The 26262-nt window shown below is 38.9% G+C and overlaps 1 protein-coding gene and 1 long non-coding RNA gene across 5 annotated transcripts; one reads left to right on the top strand and one right to left on the bottom strand.

Annotated features, from left to right (window-relative positions):
* Nucleotides 1-1423: 1423 nt before the first annotated feature.
* On the top strand, nt 1424-20745 carry LOC127000568 (CCR4-NOT transcription complex subunit 11-like). Of its 2 annotated transcripts, none has more exons than XM_050864391.1 (11): nt 1424-1474; nt 3532-3623; nt 4464-4612; nt 4909-5034; nt 6324-6499; nt 7410-7548; nt 7887-8096; nt 13227-13366; nt 14764-14929; nt 15583-15710; nt 17614-20745. In XM_050864391.1, the coding sequence occupies exons 1-11, from the start codon at nt 1437-1439 to the stop codon at nt 17684-17686; spliced, it is 1437 nt and encodes a 478-aa protein (XP_050720348.1). In that variant the 5' UTR covers nt 1424-1436; the 3' UTR covers nt 17687-20745. The 2 variants fall into 2 exon arrangements, 1 of the variants encoding a protein (XP_050720348.1); XR_007754265.1 differs by lacking the exon at nt 17614-20745 and adding an exon at nt 16428-16475 and having other exon boundaries at nt 1425-1474; nt 15583-16344.
* Nucleotides 20746-24693: 3948 nt separating this feature from the next.
* Nucleotides 24694-26180, bottom strand: LOC127000570 (uncharacterized). Of its 3 annotated transcripts, none has more exons than XR_007754266.1 (3): nt 25281-26180; nt 24859-24990; nt 24694-24814 (listed from the first exon to the last, which is right to left on the bottom strand). It is a non-coding gene; the product is annotated as an uncharacterized LOC127000570 (long non-coding RNA). The 3 variants fall into 3 exon arrangements; XR_007754267.1 differs by having other exon boundaries at nt 25303-26180; XR_007754268.1 differs by lacking the exon at nt 25281-26180 and adding an exon at nt 25189-25278.
* Nucleotides 26181-26262: the final 82 nt, after the last annotated feature.

The raw sequence follows: 26262 nt of genomic DNA, 5'->3' as shown, positions 1-26262 counted from the left end.
TTACAATGATACGATGAATTTACAATGATACAATGAGTTTACAATGATACAATGAGTTTACAATGAGTATACAATGAGTTTACAATGATACGATGAGTTTACAGTGATACAATGAGTTACAATGATACAATGAGTTTACAATGATACAATGAGTTTACAATGATACGATGAGTTTACCATGATACAATGAGTTTACAATGATACAATGAGTTTACAATGATACAATGAGTTTACAATGATACAATGAGTTTACAATGATACAATGAGTTTACAATGATACAATGAGTTTACAATGATACGATGAGTTTACAATGATACGATGAGTGTACAATGATACGATGAGTTTACAATGATACGATGAGTTTACAGTGATACGATGAGTTTACAATGATACAATGAGTTTACAATGATACGATGAGTTTACAATGATACAATGAGTTTACAATGATACGATGAGTTTACAATGATACAATGAGTTTACAATGATACGATGAGTTTACAATGATACGATGAGTTTACAGTGATACGATGAGTTTACAATGATACGATGAGTTTACAGTGATACAATGAGTTACAATGATACGATGAGTTTACAATGATACAATGAGTTTACAATGATACGATGAGTTTACAATGATACAATGAGTTACAATGATACGATGAGTTTACAATGATACGATGAGTTTACAATGATACGATGAGTTTACAGTGATACGATGAGTTTACAATGATACGATGAGTTTACAGTGATACGATGAGTTTACAATGATACGATGAGTTTACAATGATACGATGAGTTTACAGTGATACGATGAGTTTACAATGATACGATGAGTTTACAATGATACAATGAGTTTACAATGATACAATGAGTTTACAATGATACAATGAGTTTACAATGATACAATGAGTTTACAATGATACAATGAGTTTACAATGATACAATGAGTTTACAATGATACAATGAGTTTACAATGATACAATGAGTTTACATTGAGGGAGGAACGTGCCATAGATTTACGATGAGATATTCCATGAGATCTACAATAAGTTTACATGAGTTTACAGTTGAATTAATTGTTTGATGTGATGATACTGTTGAATTAATTGTTTGATGTGATGATACTGTTGAATTAATTGTTTGATGTGATGATACTGTTGAATTAATTGTTTGATGTGATGATACTGTTGAATTAATTGTTTAATGTGATGATACTGTTGAATTAAATGTTTGATGTGGTGATACTGTTGAATTAATTGTTTGATGTGATGATACTGTTGAATTAATTGTTTGATGTGATGATACTGTTGAGTTAATTGTTTGATGTGATGACACTGTTGAATTAATTGTTCAATGTGATAATACTGTTGTTCGAGGAGATAATATTGTTTACAGTTGACTCCAATAGGCTCGTAGCGTCACTGGTAAACAAAGAATGGCGCTCTCCAGCAAGGGGCTCTCCACGTTACTGGGGTGGGTCTGGAGCTTATTTATGGTGCTTATCTTGTATTTTGGCTCGTGGATATACAGCAGCACTTCATTAGCTCTAAGTTCAGCACGGTGGCGGTGTTTATTAAGGCCTCCTCGCTCCTGTATGGCGGCCTCAAAGTTGTTTACTATTGTTGCCTATCAAAGAATTTACGTAAAGGGGCCTTGAGACTGTACAGGCTGTCATCGGAAGGTGTTTATTTAGCAAAGAAAACATAGGGAATTTAAAAGAACTGCCGTGTGAGACCTGGAAAATAGGAGAAATTGAGATATTATAGAACGCACACTACTGTAGGGGATAATTCTAGTGACAAGAAGAAGGGACAGTTTTATTTGGCAAAGAAAACACGGGAGATAAAAAATAACTGCTGTATTAAATCTGGAAAAAGGAGAAATTAAAATACAATAGTAGAACCCACAACACTGAAGGGGATAATACTGTTGACAAGTGAAGAATGGCTGTTACTAAGGACGGTTTTATTCAGCGAAGAAAGTACGGGAGATAAAAAATAACTGCTGTATTAAATCTGGTAAAAGGAGAAATTAAAATACAATAGTAGAACCCACAACACTGAAGGGGATAATACTGTTAACAAGTGAAGAAGGGCCGTTACTAAGGACGATTTTATTCAGCGAAGAAAGTACGGGAGATAAAAAATAACTGCTGTATTAAATCTGGAAAAAGGAGAAATTAAAATACAATAGTAGAACCCACAACACTGAAGGGGATAATACTGTTAACAAGTGAAGAAGGGCCGTTACTAAGGACAGTTTTATTTGGCAAAGAAAACACGGGAGATAAAAAAATAACTGCTGTATTAAATCTGGAAAAAGGAGAAATTAAAATACAATAGTAGAACCCACAACACTGAAGGGGATAATACTGTTGACAATTGAAGAAGGGCCATTACTAAGGACAGTTTTATTTGGCAAAGAAAACAAGGGAGATAAAAAATAACTGCAGTATTAAATTTGGAAAAAGGATAAATTAAAATACAATAGTAGAACCCACAACACTGAAGGGGATAATACTGTTAACAAGTGAAGAAGGGCCGTTACTAAGGACAGTTTTATTCGGCAAAGAAAATGCAGAGATAGAAAATAACTACTGTATGAGACCTGGAAAAAGGAGAAATTAAAATACAATAGTAGAACCCACAACACTCAAGGGGATAATACTGTTGACAAGTGAAGAAGGGCCGTTACTAAGGACAGTTTTATTCGGCAAAGAAAATGCAGGGATAGAAAATAACTACTGTATGAGACCTGGAAAAAGGAGAAATTAAAATACAATAGTAGAACCCACAACACTCAAGGGGATAATTCTGTTGACAAGCGAAGAAGGGCCGTTTTTAAGGACAGTTTTATGCGGCTAAGAAAATGCAGAGATAGAAAATAACTACTGTATGAGACCTGGAAAAAGGAGAAATTAAAATACAATAGTAGAACCCACAACACTTAAGGGGATAAGTGACAAGTGAAGAAGGGCTGTTACTAAGGACAGTTTTATTCGGCAATGAAAACACGGGGGATTAAAAAAACTGCTGTATGAGAACTGGAAAAAAGGAGAAATTAAAATACGATAGTAGAACCCACACCACTGAAGGGGATAATACTATTGACAAGAAGGGCCGTTACTTAGGACAGTTTTATTCAGTAAAGAAAACACGGGGGATAGAAAATAACTGCTTTATAAGACTTAGGTAAAAGGGGAAATTAAAACACATGAGCAGAACCCACAGATGGAAATACTAGTGACAGAAGTGTTGATATAAAGGAATGTTTTTTATCCGGCAAAGAAAACATGGGTAATAAAACGAACTGCTGTGTGAGACTTAGAAAACAAAAGTTAAAATACAGGACCAGAAAGCAAAATGGAGAATACTAGTGACACAAGTTCTCCGTAGATATCAATAATAATTAAATATATTTCTCCTCCTCGTACTACTACTACTACTACTACTAATAATAATAAAAATGATAATAATAATAATAATAGTAACAAACAACAATAATAATATCACCTTTGTCCTCTCTTTCAGGATACTGTCCGAGGAGTCCACCGAGTCGTACACGTTAGAGCAGATCACACACCAAATACTCCAAAACTTTAACAAGGAAGATTATTTTAAGTGTGAGTATTCCTTGTCAGCAGTCGCTCGTGTGTATCTTGCTTCAGTCTTTTGGTATAATTAATTCTGATATGTATGTTGAGTTATAGAGGAAAGAGGGAGGAGTAGAGAGAATGGGAGGATGAGGGAAGGGATGACTGGAAGAGAATGAAAGAGTGGGAGAGGGAGTGGAAGAGTAGAAGAGGGTGAGGGAGTAGCGGAAATAGAGAAAAGGGGTGAGGGAATGGAAGAGTAGGAGGGGATGGAGAGGGAAATGGGGAAGAGTAGAAGGGGGTGAAGGAGTGATGACAATAGAGAAAAGATGTGAGGGAATTAAAGAGAAGGAGAGGATGGAGAGGGAAATGTGGAAGAGTAAGGAAAGGGAGTGGAAGAGAAGGAGAGAGTGAGAGAAAGTGAGAGAAGAGGTAAATGGTTTCTCTCTTTTGCTCCTTATATTCTTTCCTGACACAAGTTTTCCTGTTCTTCCTTCCTTTGTTCTCTTTCTCTTTCCATTTCTCCTCCTTCAATTCTGTCTTTCTCTCCATGTTTTCTTTCTTCATTCCTTCCTGATACAAGTTTTCTGCTCTCCCTTCCCTTGTTCTCTTTCTTTCCATTTCTCCTTCAATTCTCTCTTTCTCTCCTTATTTTCTCTCTCCATTCTTTCCTGATACAAGTTTTCCTGTTCGTCCCTTGTTCTCTTTCTCTTTCCACTTCTCCTTCTTTAATTCTCTCTTTCTCTCCTTATTTTCTCTCTATTCTCTCCTGATGGAAGTTTTTCTGCTCTCCCTTCCCCATAACTTCTAATGTATTCCTCCCATCCCCCTAACATGTATTAACCCTCTGCTGTGGTGTGTGTGGTGCAGTGGGGAGTGCGTTGGTGTTCCTCCTGCAGCAGCCCGACCTCCTTCCCTGCCCGGCTCAGAGGCTCACCGCACTCACCATCCTGCATGAGCTGTATCGAGGGGAGCCGCCACCCGCCAACCCCTTCCTGCCGGTCTTCCTTAATATCCTGGTGGGTGTTGGTGTGGGGTTGCTCTTATCTATTTGCTTTATAATGTGAGTCAAATAAGAGGAGGGTATCAGGACACCTCTCCTCCCGAAATTGACCTATCTTTCAGTCACTCCTCTAACTCTTTTTAGGAGCAGTGACTAGCGGGCTTTTTTTCATATTTGTTTCCTTTTTTTATGCCCTTGAACCGACTCCTTTGCTGTAAAAAAAAAAAAATGTACAGTCATCAAAATAAGCATCAAACACCCTGTATATGTATGAAGTAGAGTGACCATGCTGTTCTCGTCCCCTCCTCGCAGCACCCCCCAGATGAAGCAGCAAAAGGAGGCGGCAAGATGCTGGAATTTGCCGGCCAGATTCCGAAATTCACCCAACCTGAGCTGTTCTTCCTCTCCACCCTTCTGACGGAAAGGAGCAGCAAGGAGGTGAGTGTGGGAGGGGTGGATAGGTGCACAAACAGTACAAATAAGAGTTAAAAAAGTATTAGTCAAATCCAATCATCCCTGACAGTTGCCGAAGCAGAGAGCGGTGCGCGTCATAAGTCAAGACATGGAAGTAGTGTTTATCGGGCATTTTTCTCCTAATTTTTCCCTTTGGTCTGCCTCCTTTACTCTTCAATTGACCCTCTCTTCTCACCACTCAGTTCTTTTATGTTTTATAGCAGCAATGATTAGGGAGCTCTTTTGTTTTTGTTTTGTGTTTACCCACGAGCTGTTTCCTCTACTGTAAACGACAAACAAACAAAGCATTCAGTCACCCCTTACAGTGGGTCAGATCATGGAAGTAGTGTATTTAGTCTGTATTTTTATCATCTTTAAGCCCTTGGTCTCTTCTTTGCTGTAAAAAAAGAAACACCTATATCAGTCACATGCAGTCATCCCTTACAGTTTCTAAAAAGGACAGTGGGGCAGATCATGGAAGCAGTGTTTAGTTTGCATTATTAATCATCTCTATTCCCTTGGTCCCTTCGTTACCCTAAAAAAAGAAACACCTATATTAGTCACATGCAGTCATCCCTTGCAGTTATTAAAAAGGACAGTGGGGCAGATCATGGAAGTAGTGTTTAGTTTGCATTATTAATCATCTCTTTGCCCTTGGTCTCCTCTTTACTATAAAAAAAGAAACACCTATATTAGTCACATGCAGTCATCCCTTACAGTTTCTAAAAAGGACAGTGGGGCAGATCATGGAAGCAGTGTTTAGTTTGCATTATTAATCATCTCTTTGCCCTTGGTCTCTTCTTTACTATAAAAAAAGAAACACCTATATTAGTCACATGCAGTCATCCCTTACAGTTTCTAAAAAGGACAGTGGGGCAGATCATGGAAGCAGTGTTGAGTTTGCATTATTTCTCATCTTTATTCCCTTGGTCCCTTCGTTACCCTAAAAAAAGAAACATGTATATTATTAGTCACATGCAGTCATCCCTTACAGTTTCTAAAAAGGACAGTGGGGCAGATCATGGAAGCAGTGTTTAGTTTGCATTATTAATCATCTCTTTGCCCTTGGTCTCTTCTTTACTATAAAAAAAGAAACATGCATATTATTAGTCACATGCAACCATCCCTTACAGTTACTAAAGAGGACAGTAGGTCAGATTATGTAAGCAGTGTTTAGTTTGCATTATTTCTCATCTTTATTCCCTTGGTTCCTTCTTTACCATAAAAAATAAAACTGGTATATATTATCAGTCACACACAATCATCCCTTACAGTTGCTAAAAAGGACAGCGGGGCAGATCATGAACCTCGATGTGAGCAACCACCCACCAGCCGACACCAGCGGACTCAAGCAGGCATTTTCGGATCTTCTCTCAGAGCGGCCCGACACAGCCAAGAACAGTGTGCCAGTGGTTTACTCCTACCCCCAGCAGCCTGCGCCTACCACAGGGTGAGTGTTCTTATGTACCTGCTCCTAGCTTTGTAATTTTCCACTATTTAAATCCTCAACTTAAGTCTTTTCTTTTTATTTTCTCTCTCTGTTCTCTCCTGATACAAGTTTTCCTGTTCTCCCTTCCCCTGTTCTCTTTCCCTTTCCACTTCTTTAACCCTTATACTCCGTCAGGCATGATCGTGGCACAGTTTGTTTATGTTTGAGGCTATGTGTCATACATCAAGCCCTATCATTGGGCCTTTTGTTTTCAACATGCTGGATGCTTTACCAATCACGTTCCAGCTTTTACAAGGATTTGTTTATGTTGTAGTATGGCTTCAGATTTTCCTGCGGTGAGTACACTGTCACGATGTGTGCTGTATTTTATCATTTTTTTACCGATTTCTAGGCAAGATAGCATATATATATTTACTTCCATGAGTAAATAAGTATTTCAGGCACGTGATATGATACATGACAATATGTGAGAATTGTTTTTTGTCTTATTGACCTAGATAAGGATGATATCAGATGACGAGTGTGAGGTGGTACTGGAGGTTTCCCATCTAGAGGAATATATAAGTTCCATTTGTTCATTTGTCATTATACCACAGCAAAGAGCAACTTCTAAGCTTTCAAATGATATATTATTGTCCCATTATTTGTTGCGATAATTTGAGCGAACACTAAGGTAAGCAAGGGAACACCTACTAACATTAGTCACCCGTTTTTTATGTACGTAACTTAAAACCGCCCGCTCATTTTATCACGGGGTATAAGGGGTAAATTTCTCTTTCTATGTTTTCTTTATTCTCTCCTGATGCAAGTTTTCCTGTTCTCCCTTGCCCATAACCTACACCCTTTGCTTTAAAACATTATCAGTCCTTGCCTTCACTTTACCTTCTTTACCATCACCTTCTGTTATTAGGCTGCTGAGTGAGGTGGGCCAGGTTAAGCGGACCTGTGAGGCGCTGCTGTGTGTACCACCCTCCCCCAGCCTGGCCCAGCAGTACTACTCGCCAGAGATCATCAGACTCACGCCGCCCCTCCACGTGGCCGAGGATGAGGTGAGGAAGGGCTGGGAGTGGGTGGAGAAGTAGAGAAATGGGAGGGAAGGGATGAGTGTAAGAGGATGAGGGAGTAAAGGAAAAGTAAAATCGATGGTGAGAAAAAGGAACAGAATGGAAGGGTCGGCAAGAGAGAGAGAGAGAGAGAGAGAGAGAGAGAGAGAGAGAGAGAGAGAGAGAGAGAGAGAGAGAGAGAGAGAGAGAGAGAGAGAGAGAGAGAGAGAGAGAGAGAGAGAGAGAGAGAGAGAGAGAGAGAGAGAGAGAGAGAGAGAGAGAGAGAGAGAGAGACCACACATGAGTCTCCCCACACCTCTCCCTCACCCCCTCCCTCCCTACAGCTGGTGTGGATCACGTCGGTGGACCGGGCGGAGCAGCGGGTGATGTACGATGCCTCCATGTGTGTGCTGTCCGGCGGCGACGCGGAGGCCAAGAGACTCATGGCCAAGGCGTTCAAGGAGACGCTCTCCCTCCCACAGCAGCAGCACCTCCTACAACAACTCAACCAGGACCCGCGGATGGTCTACCACACCGGCCTCACCCCGCCCAAGGTAATGCGATAAAAACTGATGAATACAACCAAACAGACAGACAGAGATTCATACCACATATAGACAGACAGAGATTCATACCACATATAGACAGACAGAGATTCATACCACATATAGACAGACAGAGACACAGATAGAAAAGAGAGAGATTCACACCACAAATAGACAGATAGACAGACAAAAGGTATCCACTAAATTTAGGGTATCTTCAAACACATGATAGCCAGCATCTTATGGTATAAATCAACAAAGAATGACCTCACTTTGTTGTATAGAAAGTCTCATTAGTAAGGAAGAATATATGAGTTTTCTGAGTCAAGACGTATTGTAACTGTTTGGGGTTTTGTTAGGTTAGGTTAGGTTAAGTTTAGGGTATCTTTCAACACATGATAGCCAGCATCTTATGGTATAAATCAACAAAGAATGACCTCACTTTGTTGTATAGAAAGTCTCATTAGTAAGGAAGAATATATGAGTTTTCTGAGTCAAGACGTATTGTAACTGTTTGGGGTTTTGTTAGGTTAGGTTAGGTTAAGTTTAGGGTATCTTCAAACACATGATAGCCAGCATCTTATGGTATAAATCAACAAAGAATGACCTCACTTTGTTGTATAGAAAGTCTCATTAGTAAGGAAGAACATATGAATTTTCTTGAGGCTTGACCTGTAGTTACTGTTTTGGGTTTTGTTAGGTTAAGTTTAGGTTATCTTCAAACACATGATAGCCAGCATCTTATGGTATAAATCAACAAAGAATGACCTCACTTTGTTGTATAGAAAGTCTCATTAGTAAGGAAGAATATATGAGTTTTCTGAGTCAAGACGTATTGTAACTGTTTGGGGTTTTGTTAGGTTAGGTTAGGTTAAGTTTAGGGTATCTTCAAACACATGATAGCCAGCATCTTATGGTATAAATCAACAAAGAATGACCTCACTTTGTTGTATAGAAAGTCTCATTAGTAAGGAAGAATATATGAGTTTTCTGAGTCAAGACGTATTGTAACTGTTGGGGGTTTTGTTAGGTTAGGTTAGGTTAAGTTTAGGGTATCTTTCAACACATGATAGCCAGCATCTTATGGTATAAATCAACAAAGAATGACCTCACTTTGTTGTATAGAAAGTCTCATTAGTAAGGAAGAATATATGAGTTTTCTGAGTCAAGACGTATTGTAACTGTTTGGGGTTTTGTTAGGTTAGGTTAGGTTAAGTTTAGGGTATCTTCAAACACATGATAGCCAGCATCTTATGGTATAAATCAACAAAGAATGACCTCACTTTGTTGTATAGAAAGTCTCATTAGTAAGGAAGAACATATGAATTTTCTTGAGTCCTGACCTGTAGTTACTGTTTTGGGTTTTGTTAGGTTAAGTTTAGGTTATCTTCAAACACATGATAGCCAGCATCTTATGGTATAAATCAACAAAGAATGACCTCACTTTGTTGTATAGAAAGTCTCATTAGTAAGGAAGAATATATGAGTTTTCTGAGTCAAGACGTATTGTAACTGTTTGGGGTTTTGTTAGGTTAGGTTAGGTTAAGTTTAGGGTATCTTCAAACACATGATAGCCAGCATCTTATGGTATAAATCAACAAAGAATGACCTCACTTTGTTGTATAGAAAGTCTCATTAGTAAGGAAGAATATATGAGTTTTCTTAGTCAAGACGTATTGTAACTGTTTGGGGTTTTGTTAGGTTAGGTTAGGTTAAGTTTAGGGTATCTTCAAACACATGATAGCCAGCATCTTATGGTATAAATCAACAAAGAATGACCTCACTTTGTTGTATAGAAAGTCTCATTAGTAAGGAAGAATATATGAGTTTTCTGAGTCAAGACGTATTGTAACTGTTTGGGGTTTTGTTAGGTTAGGTTAGGTTAAGTTTAGGGTATCTTTCAACACATGATAGCCAGCATCTTATGGTATAAATCAACAGAGAATGACCTCACTTTGTTGTATAGAAAGTCTCATTAGTAAGGAAGAATATATGAGTTTTCTGAGTCAAGACGTATTGTAACTGTTTGGGGTTTTGTTAGGTTTGGTTAGGTTAAGTTTAGGGTATCTTCAAACACATGATAGCCAGCATCTTATGGTATAAATCAACAAAGAATGACCTCACTTTGTTGTATAGAAAGTCTCATTAGTAAGGAAGAACATATGAGTTTTCTTGAGTCCTGACCTGTAGTTACTGTTTTGGGTTTTGTTAGGTTAAGTTTAGGTTATCTTCAAACACATGATAGCCAGCATCTTATGGTATAAATCAACAAAGAATGACCTCACTTTGTTGTATAGAAAGTCTCATTAGTAAGGAAGAATATATGAGTTTTCTGAGTCAAGACGTATTGTAACTGTTTGGGGTTTTGTTAGGTTAGGTTAGGTTAAGTTTAGGGTATCTTTCAACACATGATAGCCAGCATCTTATGGTATAAATCAACAAAGAATGACCTCACTTTGTTGTATAGAAAGTCTCATTAGTAAGGAAGAATATATGAGTTTTCTGAGTCAAGACGTATTGTAACTGTTTGGGGTTTTGTTAGGTTAGGTTAGGTTAAGTTTAGGGTATCTTCAAACACATGATAGCCAGCATCTTATGGTATAAATCAACAAAGAATGACCTCACTTTGTCGTATAGAAAGTCTCATTAGTAAGGAAGAACATATGAATTTTCTTGAGTCCTGACCTGTAGTTACTGTTTTGGGTTTTGTTAGGTTAAGTTTAGGTTATCTTCAAACACATGATAGCCAGCATCTTATGGTATAAATCAACAAAGAATGACCTCACTTTGTTGTATAGAAAGTCTCATTAGTAAGGAGGAATATATGAGTTTTCTGAGTCAAGGCGTATTGTAACTGTTTGGGGTTTTGTTAGGTTAGGTTAGGTTAAGTTTAGGGTATCTTCAAACACATGATAGCCAGCATCTTATGGTATAAATCAACAAAGAATGACCTCACTTTGTTGTATAGAAAGTTTCATTAGTAAGGAAGAATATATGAGTTTTCTGAGTCAAGACGCATTGTAACTGTTTGGGGTTTTGTTTGGTTAGGTTAGGTTAAGTTTAGGGTATCTTCAAACACATGATAGCCAGCATCTTATGGTATAAATCAACAAAGAATGACCTCACTTTGTTGTATAGAAAGTCTCATTAGTAAGGAAGAATATATGAGTTTTCTGAGTCAAGACGTATTGTAACTGTTTGGGGTTTTGTTAGGTCAGGTTAGGTTAAGTTTAGGGTATCTTCAAACACATGATAGCCAGCATCTTATGGTATAAATCAACAAAGAATGACCTCACTTTGTTGTATAGAAAGTCTCATTAGTAAGGAAGAATATATGAATTTTCTTGAGTTTTGACCTGTAGTTGCTGGTTTGGGTTTTGTTAGGTTAAGTTTAGGGTATCTTCAAACACATGATAGCCAGCATCTTATGGTATAAATCAACAAAGAATGACCTCACTTTGTTGTATAGAAAGTCTCATTAGTAAGGAAGAATATATGAGTTTTCTGAGTCAAGACGCATTGTAACTGTTTGGGGTTTTGTTTGGTTAGGTTAGGTTAAGTTTAGGGTATCTTCAAACACATGATAGCCAGCATCTTATGGTATAAATCAACAAAGAATGGCCTCACTTTGTTGTATAGAAAGTCTCATTAGTAAGGAGGAATATATGAGTTTTCTGAGTCAAGACGTATTGTAACTGTTTGGGGTTTTGTTAGGTTAGGTTAGGTTAAGTCTAGGGTATCTTGAAACACATGATAGCCAGCATCTTATGGTATAAATCAACAAAGAATGACCTCACTTTGTTGTATAGAAAGCCTCATTAGTAAGGAAGAATATATGAGTTTTCTGAGTCAAGACGTATTGTAACTGTTTGGGGTTTTGTTAGGTTAGGTTAGGTTAAGTCTAGGGTATCTTCAAACACATGATAGCCAGCATCTTGTGGTATAAATCAACAAAGAATGACCTCACTTTGTTGTATAGAAAGTCTTATTAGTAAGGAAGAATACATGAGTTTTCTGAGTCAAGGCCTATAGTAACTGTTTAGAGTTTAGTTAGGTTTAGTCAAATTAAGTTTAGGGTATCTTCCAACACATGATAGCCAGCATGTTATGGTATAAATCAACAAAGATTGACCTCACTTTGTCGTATAGAAAATCTCATTAATAAGGAAGCATATGTGAATTTTCTTAGTCAAGGCCTTTAGTAACTGTGTGTTTTTTTTTAGGTTAGGTTAGGTTAAGTTTAGGGTATCTTCACACACATGATAGCCAACACCTTATGGTATAAATAAAAAAAGAATGACCTCACCTTGTATAGAAAGTCCCATTAGTAAAGAAGCATATATAAATTTTCTGAGTCAAGCCCTATAGTACAGTAACTGTTTGGTGTTTTGTTAGGTTAGGTTAGGTTAAGTTTAGGATATCTTCAAACACATGATACCTGGCACCTTATGGTATAAATCAACAAAGAATGACCTCACTCTGTTGTATAGAAAGTCTCATTAGTAAGGAAGCATATATGAGTTTTCTGAGTCAAGACCCATAGTAACCGTTTGGGGTTTTGTTAGGTTTGCTCAGGTTAAGTTTAAGGTATTTTCAAAGACATGATAGCCAGCACCTTATGGTATAAATCAACAAAGAATGACCTCACTTTGTCGTATAGAAAGTCTCATTAGGAAGGAGGCATATATGAATTTTCTGAGTCAAGTCCTATTGTAACTTGTTGGAGTTTTGTTAGGTTAAGTTTAGGGTATCTTCAGACACATGACAGCCAGCACCTTATGGTATAAATCAACAAAGAATGACCTCACTTTGTTGTATAGAAAGTCTCATTAGTAAAGAAGCCTATATGATTTTTCTGAGTCAAGACCTTTATGTAGTGCCTTTTTTTGGTTTTGTTAGGTTTGGTTAGGTTAAGTTTAGGGTATCTTCAGGCACATGAGAGCCAGCACCATATGGTATAAATCAACAAAGAATGACCTCACTTTGTTGTATAGAAAGTCTCATTAGTAAGGAGGCATATATAAATTTTCAAAAACACAAAGCTTCACACCACAGATGGACAGGGACAAGCCAAGCCGAGACAAGTTAGACAGAGAGCACAACTAACACATGCACCCTCCCTCCCTCTCTCCCCCACAGCTGCCGGACCTGGTGGAGCACAACCCGCTGATAGCCATCGAGGTGCTGCTGAAGCTGATGCAGAGTAGCCAGATCACGGAGTACTTCAGTGTGCTGGTCAACATGGAGATGTCCCTGCACTCCATGGAGGTGGTCAACAGGTGGGTGGTGGCAACGCTGCTACTGGGGAGGGGGATGAGAGTAATGGTAATAATAATTTTGTTTTCCTACAGTTAATATGTTCTGTAAAATATAGGATAAAATAATAGAGGCACAATCACTTCCAGTAGTTGAGATCATGAACGTAATAGATATAATTGTACTGTTATATGGTTCTTCATTCTCTGGATACTGCTCAACCTTTTTACCGAGCCAAACTAAACACTCTTCTATTAAACACTATACTAAAGGGAGAGAAAAGATAGAACATTTAAGGAGACTGAAAGAATGAAGAAGTGCACAAGAGCAATAACCATAAGGCCCATACTGTCATATTCTTTTAACTCTCACAACAAATGTTTCCAAAAGCCACAAAGGAGATTAGTCGAGTTCTCATGAGTGTTTTTCGCATTCATGGTGCAGAAGAAGCCTTGCCAAAGTATCACTGGGCTCATAAAACTACCCATGGAAATACTAACTCCACAACCTCTACAAAACCCTTATGAAATGTGGGTGTGTGAGCTTTGTCAAATTATCACTAGGCTCATAAAACTACCCATGGAAATGCCCACAACAACCTCTATGAAACCCTTATCAAATGTGGGTGTGTGGGCTTTGTCAAATTATCACTAGGCTCATAAAACTACCCATTACAGTATCCACAAGAACCTCTACGAAAGCCTTACCAAATGTGCTTGTGTGAACTTTGTCAAACTATCACTAGGCTCATAGCACTACTCATAGAAATACTAACTCCACAACCTCTATGAAAGCCTTACCAAAAGTGTATGTGTGATCTTTGTCAAACCATCACTAGGTTCATAAAACTACCCATGGAAATACTAACTCAACAACCTCTACGAAAGCCTTACCAAAAGTGTATGTGTGATCTTTGTCAAACCATCACTAGGTTCATAAAACTACCCATAGAAATACTAACTCAACAACCTCTACGAAAGCCTTACCAAATGTGCTTGTGTGATCTTTGTCAAACCATCACTAGGTTCATAACACTACCCATGGAAATACTAACTCCACAACCTCTATGAAAGCCTTACCAAAACTACGTGTGTGAGCTTTGTCAAACGATCACTAGGCTCATAACACTACCCATGGAAATACTAACTCAACAACCTCTATGAAAGCCTTACCAAAACTACGTGTGTGAGCTTTGTCAAACCATCACTAGGCTCATAACACTACCCATGGAAATACTAACTCAACAACCTCTACGAAAGCCTTACCAAAAGTGTATGTGTGATCTTTGTCAAACTATCACTAGGCTCATAAAACTACCCATGGAAATACCAACTCCACAACCTCTACAAAACCCTTACCAAATGTGGGTGTGGAGGCTCGGAAAGGTTGAGACTATGGACCCTTACTCTCGGCCCCACAGACTGACAACAGCGGTGGAGCTTCCGTCGGAGTTCGTTCACCTCTACATCAGTAACTGCATCAGCACCTGCGAGACCATCAAGGACCGGTACATGCAGAACAGGCTGGTGCGGCTTGTGTGTGTCTTCCTGCAGTCACTCATCAGGAACAAGATCATCAATGTGCAGGTGAGGGGGAGGAGGAGGAGGGAAGAGAATAGGAAGGAGAGAGAGAGGGAGACGGAGTGGAAAAGGAGATTAGGAGATGGAGAAAACATAAGGAAGAGAGGGTAAGGAGGAATGGGAAAGAGAAGGGAGAGTGTGAAGGGGATAAAGAATGGGAAGGAGGGAGGGGGTTGAAAGAGAATTTGGAATGGGAAGGAAAGGTGTGTAAGGGATGAAGGATGGGAAGGAGAAATGGGAGAGGGAGTAACATAAGGTAAGGTGAGGTGGATAAGAAATAGGAGGGATTGGAGGAGTAAGGAAGAGAATAGAAGGGAGGAGGAGGAAGGAAGAGAATGGGAAGGGGGATGAGAAGGAGGGAGGGTGAGGGCAGGGAATTGAGGTGGGGAGGCAGGAAAAGGATAGGAAGGAGAGAGAGAGAATTGGGGGTCAAAGAAAAGATGAAGAGGGTGCAGGGAGATAGAAAAAAGGGGAGGGAAGGGAAGGGAGTAGGAGATGAAGGAGGGGAAGAAGAGAGGGACTGGAAACTAGATAATTGTAAGAGAGAAAGAGTGAGGAGGATGGGGAGGGTGAGATGAGGAAGAAAGATTGTGTTGGGAATGAACAATGGGAAGGACAGAGCTTGTGTGTGCGTTATCAATGTTTTGTTTGTATTCCAGGAGCTGTTCATTGAGGTCCAGGCTTTCTGCATTGAGTTCAGCCGCATCCGAGAGGCCGCAGCGTTGTTCAGACTCCTCAAGCAGCTGGACTCAGGCGACACACAGGCAGCGCAGGAGCCGGCTAAGAAGTGAACACACACACACGCACGCACACACACACACACTCACACACTCACACACTCACTAACATCCACACACACACATACTCACTCACCCACTAACTTACACTAACACACACACACTTACACAAACACACACACTCACTAACATCCACACACACATACTCACACACTCACTAACATACACTAACACACACACACACACTTACACAAACACACATCTAACAATAACAACAACACTACACTCATCACTGCTGTTTGTATATATGTCAACGCAAAGTCTTAAGTAACATAACAGTATCATTTCCGCATCAAGCATTTACTCACCCACTTCCTCCTTCATCCGTCACTCCACATGCACGACATCCGGGCCACACAGAGCTACAGTCATCCTCTACACACCATACCGTCATTGATATTATAATGTAAAGCTATCCTGGTGTCCCTCGGTCATATGGAAAGTCTGGTAAAATTCCTTGTAACGTTTTAATTTAACGTTTCAATTGGGGTTTCTTGGGAGAGGTAGTTTGTTGCAGATACGTCAGTCCACTGGGCGATAGACTTGTTTTGACCTGGTTGTTCCTTTATGCAAAAAGTCACAAAGGGAAGAAGGAAGGGGAGAGTTAGGAAGTGGGAGGAGAGAGTGAGGAAGGAAGAGAAGAGGGTGAAGAAGGGAGAGAAGAGGGTGAGGAACGGAGAGAAGAGGGTGAGGAAGGGAGAGGAGAGGTGAGGAAGGGAGAGAAGAGGGGGAAGAAGGGAGAGAAGAGTGTGAGGAAGGGAGAGAAGAGGGTGAAGAAGGGAGAGAAGAGTGTGAGGAAGGGAGAGAAGAGGGGGAAGAAGGGAGAGAAGAGTGTGAGGAAGAGAGAGAAGAGGGGGAAGAAGGGAGAGAAGAGGGTGAGGAAGGGAGAGGAGAGAGTGAGGAAGGGAGAGAAAAGGTGGAAGAAGGGAGAGAAGAGGGTGAGGAGAGGGTGAGGAAGGGAGAGAAGAGGGTGAGGAAGGGAGAGAAGAGGGTGAGGAAGGGAGAGAAGAGTGTGAGGAAGGGAGAGAAGAGGGGGAAGAAGGGAGAGAAGAGGGTGAGGAAGGGAGAGAAGGAAACAGGGGAGGGAGATGAGACTTGTCGTGTGGAAGGGTTTACTGAGTATCCACAAGTTTAAAGTAAAATGGATCAGTATTATTCATTTTGCAACTGAGGATAAATATCATCATTAAGTTATCCTGATTCCTTTAGGGAAGGAGAAAACTAATATATGTATAAAAAAAATATCTAAAGGTATATTATTAGTTTTTGGGTTGGGCTGTAGGGCAACACCTTATCCCCAGATTTGTCAATGACACTTGCCAAACCATGAACTCCTCCTGCCAGGCCTTACCAAACTGTGCTGTGGCATCACTGAGGGACAAGCTGCTGTGGCCCCAGGCTCAGGGTGTTGTGTCTGTGGTCTGACTTCCATGATGTTTAGTCCATACGCTCGTGCATATTCACATTTTCAAACAAGCAGTGTAGGTGAACTAACTACTACTACTACCCAAGTATCTCATGGACCAGCCTCAGCTCATCATAACAGTGCAGCTCCCGCCCCTTGTCCTGGCTGCTTGGTCCCACTGTCGGTGTGAGGAATCATCATCATCACCCTTGCATACATTGTTATAAGTGCTAGTTCATAAATAAAATTTTATCATAAATTAAAAAAAAATGAAAATACAACATGTTTACCAGTATATATTTTAAAATTATGTAATATTTGAATATGAAGTTGCACTACTGGTAACAATGACTGGCTTACTATTGGCGGCCTCAGCATGGTGAGGGTTGTTACCCTCGGGTGAAGGTCCATTCAGGACGCATTATGGCCATGACAGAAACAGTCTTCAGTTAAAGTGCTGGTGGTGTAAAAGACTGGATGCCCCACAGGACTGGGTGGCCGAGGCCACATAGCTCTGGAAAGGTTGCAAGAGTGCTGCCTCTCCCCAAGGAGGTGCCGTGAGCCTGCTGAACCTGCAGCCCTTGAGTGTTGAGCTGGGCACGGGGCTGCCGGCCCCCAAGCAGCAGGACAGGATGTTTATTATAGTTATGCAAAAGGGCAGCAATATCATCTCCCATTCATTACATTTCTCTACTAGATTTATTTCAGCAACTTTCTTATGGCTAGTTTTCTTACAATTCTTGTTATCTATAATTTACTAATTTTTGTGTGTTCCCAATTTGATCATTATAATTACTAAATAATTTTTTTGTATGTCGAGGACATATAAGTGTTTTGTGTGCTGTGACATATGTAATTTTTTGTAAAGCATGGAAATCCATGATTGGTCTTGATTGGAATGAGTGAGTGGCTGTGTTGTGGCCTGACAGTGTTGGTGAAGCCTTCCTGGTGGTGAGCTAGTCAGTCAGCTGTGTTGATCCGCTGCGTCCCGGAGCAGCGGTGAGGGAAGGGTTTGGTGATCCTGCTGTGTGGCCAACTCAAAGCATTTGGTGCTTTTGATATCAAGAAAGTCTTTAATTTTTTTAATAAAAATCATTTTATATATAGTCATACTGACAGTTCTACATACTGTTGTCCTGGATATGACCATAATGGTTTGACATATTATAGATTATATATTACTGCTGAATGCTGTACAGGCTGGGCAAACCCTCTGTAATTTGAGACACATGGAGCTCCACATTCTTTGAGAATGCCATGGTGATGATGTACCTTAAAGACACAGAGCTGAAGAAAAAGTAATATGAGACTTGGCTGCATCCCTGCAGATTTAGATGCTCTTATTTTCATTAATTTAAAGGTGGTTGTGACATCAGCCACTTTAAACACAATCCTTGTCCATTGTGCAGGAATATGGTAAAGTGAAGCATTAAGAATGAACAGAAGACATTGTGAGGTGGCTGCAGTGAACAGTGAAAGAGTAAATACTATTACCACCACCACCAGTCACTGTAAATCTTCACAATGTCCCATCACCATTATCACACAGCCACTGTACCAAGCACCTTCATCACCACCACCACCACTACCACATTATGATTAATTTACTCTGCTAAATTGCTAAAGTGAATGTTCTTCCATCACCTCCATCACAGGAAATATTTTCTTACACCATCTATACTGCTGTAAATGCTCTCACCATTATCACCAACCCCACCATGATAAATGTTCTGTCCTCATCACCAAGTTACCAACACCACAGTAAAGGCTTTCTCCATCATCACCACCCCACCACAGTAAATGTTATTTTCTTCATCACCTCCGCACCACAATAAACATTCTCTCCCTCCCCTAACACCACTGCCATCACAATCAGTGTTTTCTGCACCATCACCACTCGTATGGCAAGCAAAATATCAGATCCTGGCTCTGCATTACCATTCCATTGCTTTGAATCTCTCACCACATAACCGTATCAAATTGAACATCACCACCACCTCCACCACCACTACCTCAAACACTACCACTATCACCACTGCATCACCACCCATCACCTCCACGACCATCATCACTCTTATTCTCATCATCACATCACCACCACCACCATCACCTCAACTCACACTCAGTTTCTCACCCTATCAACGTAAGAAATGTACCATCAGATTAGAGAGGGTTTGCTTTGGGCTCCGAAGGTGACTTGCATTCCCACGTAAACACACAGTTGGTATGAAGGTTCCTAAAGCTGTTAGGTAGAGTTTCACCTTTTTACTGATGGCCCTCGACCCCCTGTTTGAGCAAGGGTGCGGGTGTCTTGCATGTGTTGTCTACAGACTTGGTGTGTAGTACAGGGTGTGTTTTCTAGTGGTATGTTTGTCGATCTTTCACACCATTCCGATTTATACTCATATCCAGTGTTTGAGAGAGACTCATCACATGTCCAGCTACTTAATGGTTAATAATGAGTTTATATGAAGAGTATTATGATAATGTGTTCTGCAGTGCCATGAACACATACCCCAATAAATCAATCCAGTGTTCCATCTGCAAAATCTATTCAATGGGGACGGATTATTTGCCTCAAGATAGAAGGATGATGTTAAGTGCAGTTGATACTAAAGGGATACTAAGAGGGGACGGGGGTTATACAGAGGGAGTGGTTGTCTCTGCAGTCCCTCCCACATTTTCAACCCTGGTCATATTGGAAAAAAGTTAATGGAAAGAAATTTAAGCTAAGCGATAAAAACTAACCTTTGTCAGAACGTAAAATGGTTATCAATCTTTTTTATATTAGTTTATTTTGGCACCATATCTCAATTGTCCTTTTTTTTTTTTTAATGATATGAGTATTTCTAATTGGAATGGTGGCTGACAAATGTACGATAAAAACTTCTGCTTGATTTTCTAAACGACGTATTAGTCTTCTTCAATAATAATGTGGCTGATTTGTTTATCATAACCCACTTCCAAGGCACGGCTAGTCGGTTTTCTCGATTTTTTACATCACTTTCAACAACTGAGTTTATAATATGTCAACTTAACTGCAAAAACCCAGCACTTCTAACTAACTCCATCCCAAAAATGGTATAAAAGAGAGCCACATGACTTAACAAACACTAATACGATGTTTAGAAATTGGCGTTCTTCTCACACGTTAGCTGGTAATGATGTGTAACCTTTCCCGGGTGTGATGTAAGGTTCCTGTTTGGCCTTTGCACCTTCCCAGCCTGCCGTTTCCTTTGTGACATAATAGCCTGATTTTTTAACCTTCGTTTTAGTATTTATGAACACGTTTATGGCTGTAGTTTGGCTTCATACCTAATTCCTCTTTTGGGACAGATAGAAGTGTTGGATTTTCAAAGTTAATTTGACGTTACAAACTGAGTTGTCGAAAGTGATGTGAAAAATTAACAAAAGCAACTAACCGCACCTTGAAAAATGGGTTAAAAATGAAAAATCAGCCATATAATTGTTACTTAAGACTAATATGACAGTTAAATATCACTCAGGCGATCGTCTGGGAAGGAAATTGGGCGTGAGTTAGTGTCTTAGTGTTATACTTGGCTTCAGACTACTGTATATATGCTCATTCAAAAGTTGGCCCCATGGAGAAATATATTGGAGCCCATGTAAATGCCAGTATCCTCGAACTTGATCTTGTGAAATTATCAAAAAAATAAATATAATCAACATATTCAGGGCATATTCCTAAGTTTCTCCCACAAGGCGATGGAGAAATAAATTTAACCCTCGAAAAAGGTATTATATTCATGTAAAAGTCAATATCCTCGAACTTGATCCTGTGAAATTATAAAAAAATATATATATATAATCAACTTTTTCATGGGTATATTTAAAGTTGCTCCCACAAGGCAATGGAGAAATAAACTGAACTCTCGAGAAAGGTATTTTGTCCATGTGAAAGTCAATATCCTTGAACTTGATCCTGTGAAATTATAAAAAAATATATATATAATCAACTTTTTTATGGGTATATTCAAAGTTGCTCCCACAAGGCATTGGAGAAATAAACTGAACTCTCGAGAAAGGTATTTTGTCCATGTGAAAGTCAATATCCTTGAACTTGATCCTGTGAAATTATAAAAAAAATATATATATAATCAACTTTTTCATGGGTATATTTAAAGTTGCTCCCACAAGGCAATGGAGAAATAAACTGAACCCTCGAGAAAGGTATTATGTCCATGTGAAAGTCGATATCCTCGAACTTGATCCTGTGAAATTATAAAAAAATATATATATAATCAACTTTTTTATGGGTATATTCAAAGTTGCTCCCACAAGGCATTGGAGAAATAAACTGAACTCTCGAGAAAGGTATTTTGTCCATGTGAAAGTCGATATCCTTGAACTTGATCCTGTGAAATTAAAAAAAAAAAATAAAAATAATCAACCTTTTCATAGGTATACTCAAAGTTGCTCCCACAAGGCAATAGAGAAATAAACTGAACTCTCGAGAAAGGTATTATGTCCATGTGAAAGTCGATATCCTCGAACTTGATCCTGTGAAATTATGAAAAAATATATATATAATCAACTTTTTCATAGGTATATTCAAAGTTGCTCCCACAAGGCAATGGAGAAATAAACTGAACCCTCGAGAAAGGTATTATGTCCATGTGAAAGTCAATATCCTCAAACTTTATCTTGTGAAATTATAAGAAAAATAAATATAATCAGCATTTTCATGGGTATACTCAAAAGCTGGTCCCCGCAAAGCTATGGTGTGTGCAATGGAGGAATGAATTTAAACCACGAGAAAGGTATTATGTCCATGTGAAAGTCAATATCCTCGAACTTGATCTTGTGAACTTATAAAAAATAAATAAATAAAAATAATCAACTTTTTCATGAGTCTGTATAAGGTAGCTCACACTCCTGTAATTGGTTATTTATCCCATGGTTATTTATTTTATTTACTCATCTCCATAGCTATAGTGTGTGCCCCCGACTTTACCTTTACCTTGACATCTCCGTGACAAATAAACAAAATATCAAACAATCTGAGAGTTACAAATGAAATGAATGAATGAATTACAAATGAATGAAACAATTTTATGCTGACAACATCTACTGGTTATTTTATTTACTCATCTCCATAGCCTCTTACTTTACCCTTACCTTACCATCACCACAATAAACCATCAAAATATCTTATCTAACACTTACAAATGGATAGGTATAGGGTTTCTCCACCTATCCACTCGACACAATCTTCCAAACAACTATCCCCTATTCTTTGACAACACTCAGCTATCACCTTCCTCAACACTAAACATCCTCAGTCTATCCTTAACTCAAAATCTCAACTGGAAACTTCATATCTCATCTCTTACTAAATCAGCTTCCTTGAGGCTGGGCGTTCTGCACCGTCTCCGCCAGTTCTTCTCCCCCGCACAGTTGCTGTCCATTTACAGGGGCCTTGTCCGCCCTCATATGGAGTATGCATCTCATGTGTGGGGGGGCGGTCCACTCACACAGCTCTCCTTGACAGAATATAATCAAAGGCTCTTCGTCTCATCAGCTCTCCTCCTCATACTGATAGTCTTCTACCTCTCAAATTCCGCCACCATGTTGCCTGTCTTTCTATCTTCTATCGATATTTTCATGCTCACTGCTCTTCTGAACTTTCTAACTGCATGCCTCCCCTCCTCCCGCGGCCCCGCTGCACACGACTTTCTACTCATGCTCGTCCCTATACTGTCCAAACCCCTTATGCAAGAGTTAACCAGCATCTTCACTCTTTCATCCCTCACGCTGGTAAACTCTGGAACAATCTTCCTTCATCTGTATTTCCTCCTGCCTACGACTTGAACTCTTTCAAGAGGAGGGTATCAGGACACCTCTCCTCCCAAAATTGACCTCTGATTTTGGACACTCCTTTAACCTCTGTTCGGGAGCAGTGAGTAGCGCGGGCCTTTTTTTTTCATTTTTTTTTCTTTGCGCCCTTGAGCTGTTTCCTTAGCTGTAAAAAAATAAAAATAAAAAAATAAGGTACATCCAGAGTTTATTTCATTCATTCATCTCTATAACAAACTCTCAAAATATTTAACATTCTGACAGTTTCAAGCGGATATTAAACAGTTTATTGCTAAGGACATTCATAAGGTACATCCAGAGTTTATTTCAATCATTCATCTCTATAACAAACTCAAAATATTTAACATTCTGACAGTTTCAAGCGGATATTAAACAGTTTATTCCCAAGGACATTCATAAGGTACATCCAGAGTTTATTTCATTCATTCATCTCTATAACAAACTCTCAAAATATTTAACATTCTGACAGTTTCAAGCGGATATTAAACAGTTTATTGCTAAGGACATTCATAAGGTACATACTACAGTTCTTCCACGCTAGCAAAGACATGTTAACACTAGTACATAAATAGACATTAATGTGATGCTGATTTCATAGCAACACAAAGACAAATGGGCTCACCACACAATTTTCTGTCCATCTGTCTATCTCAAATGGGCTCACCACACAATTTTCTGTCTATCTGTCTATCTCAAAAGGGCTCACCACACAATTTTCTGTCCATCTGTCTATCTCAAATGGGCTCACCACACAATTTTCTGTCTATCTGTCTATCTCAAATGGGCTCACCACACAATTTTCTGTCCATCTGTCTATCTCAAAAGGGCTCACCACACAATTTTCTGTCCATCTGTCTATCTCAAAAGGGCTCACCACACAATTTTCTGTCCACTGTCTATCTCAAATGGGCTCACCACACAATTTTCTGTCCATCTGTCTATCTCAAATGGGCTCACCACACAATTTTCTGTCCATCTGTCTATCTCAAATGGGCTCACCACACAATTTTCTGTCCATCTGTCTATCTCAAATGGGCTCACCACACAATTTTCTGTCCATCTGTCTATCTCAAATGGACTCACCACACAATTTTCTGTCTATCTGTCTATCTCAAATGGACTCACCACACAATTTTCTGTCCATCTGTCTATCTCAAATGGGCTCACCACACAATTTTCTGTCCATCTGTCTATCTCAAATGGGCTCACCACACAATTTTCTGTCCATCTGTCTATCTCAAATGGGCTCACCACACAATTTTCTGTCTATCTCAAATGGGCTCACCACAATTTTCTGTCTATCTGTCTATCTCAAATGAGCTCACCACACAATTTTCTGTCCATCTGTCTATCTCAAATGGGCTCACCACACAATTTTCTATCTATCTGTCTATCTCAAATGGGCTCACCACACAATTTTCTGTCCATCTGTCTATCTCAAATGGGCTCACCACACAATTTTATATCCATTTATCTATCTCACTATTTTTTCTGACTACCACGAGGGTCATCACACTATTTTTTTTTCTGTGTAGACTCGATCAATACACAACACACCACATCACATAGAAAATTAAGCTGTATGATTGCATTAATAATTGTTTCTGAAATTGTTCGACATTGATTCTGCCATATATGACTTTAATTCTGAAGCCATAAGACATTGATTCTGGACCTGTAAGATATTGATTCTGAACCCGTAAGACATTGATTCTGGACCCGTAAGACATTGATTCTGGACCCGTAAGACATTGATTCTGGACCTGTAAGACATTGATTCTGAATCCATAAAACATTGATTCTGGACCCGTAAGACATTGATTCTGAACCCATAAAACATTGATTCTGGACCTGTGAGACACTGATTCTGAACCCATAAAACATTGATTCTGGACCCGTAAGACATTGATTCTGGACCTGTAAGACATTGATTCTGAACCCATAAAACATTGATTCTGGACCCGTAAGACATTGATTCTGAACCCATAAAACATTGATTCTGGACCCGTAAGACATTGATTCTGGACCTGTAAGACATTGATTCTGAACCCGTAAGACGTTGATTCTGAATCCATAAGACATTGATTCTGAACCCATAAGACATTAATTCTGAATCGATAAGACATTGATTCTGAATCCGTAAGACATTGATTCTGAACCCATAAGACATTGATTCTGAATCGATAAGACATTGATTCTGAATCCGTAAGACATTGATTCTGGACCCGTAAGACATTGATTCTGGACCCGTAAGACATTGATTCTGAACCCGTAAGATATTGATTGATTCTGAACCTATAAGACATTGATTCTGGACCCGTAAGACATTGATTCTGAACCCGTAAGATATTGATTCTTGACCTGATTGTTTCCCGATCGAATTACACCGGACATAAAGAATATTACATTTTTTGTTTATAATTCTTTACAAAATATATAAAATTGATGAAGAATGATCCTGAAAAGCTCACCCATCCCTGTCTGAAGTTTAACATATACGGAAGAATCCATTTGCTGTCTATAATTCTTTTGAAAATATACGAAACTTGATGAAAACTGATTAAGAAAACTCACCTGTCTTAAATTAAACATATACAAAACTGATCGATGAACACTAATTAAGAAATGTTTACACCTGAATTAAGTTAACATGTATGAAATTGATGAGAGGTAATTAAAAAATGGTAATGCTCACACGTACCTTTCTTTAGTTGAGCTTATATAAAATTAATGAAAACTAATTAGAAAATGTTCACACCTGTTTAAGTCATAGAAATTCAAAGGAGTTAAGGTGCATTCATCCTGGTAGTATAATTTTTTTTTTGTTAAGCTGTATTTGTTAACATGGGGAAATATATACGTAAGAAGATTTTGTAAGGAAAACTCCATTCCCTAAATAAATTCATATACCTATATCTGTAATATGCTTAATTGTTGACCTTTTTATTGTCAGGTTATAACAGTATCAGGGCAATTAAGGGTTTAGTAACTGTTGTGTATGTACGTATGTATATGTATGTATTTATGTGTATGCTTGTTTGTATGTACGTATATGCATGTATATATCTATCTATCTCTTCATCTATCTGTATATCTATATCTACTTAATTACTATCTATATCTATCCATCCATCTATTTAGCTATCTATCTACCAGTTTATCTATCTATATCTATCTATACCTATTCATTTATCTATATATTTTTAACTATCTATCTATCTATTCATCTATTTATCTATCTATCTATTTGTAACTTTATTCTTTACTACACTCCCACACGACCACTGCGCGCAACGAAA

This window comes from Eriocheir sinensis, chromosome 19 (assembly GCF_024679095.1).
Source record: "Eriocheir sinensis breed Jianghai 21 chromosome 19, ASM2467909v1, whole genome shotgun sequence".
Taxonomy (NCBI): Eukaryota; Metazoa; Arthropoda; class Malacostraca; order Decapoda; family Varunidae; genus Eriocheir; species Eriocheir sinensis.
Note: the sequence above shows the minus strand (reverse complement) of the source record. Positions and strands in the feature narration are given on the sequence as shown.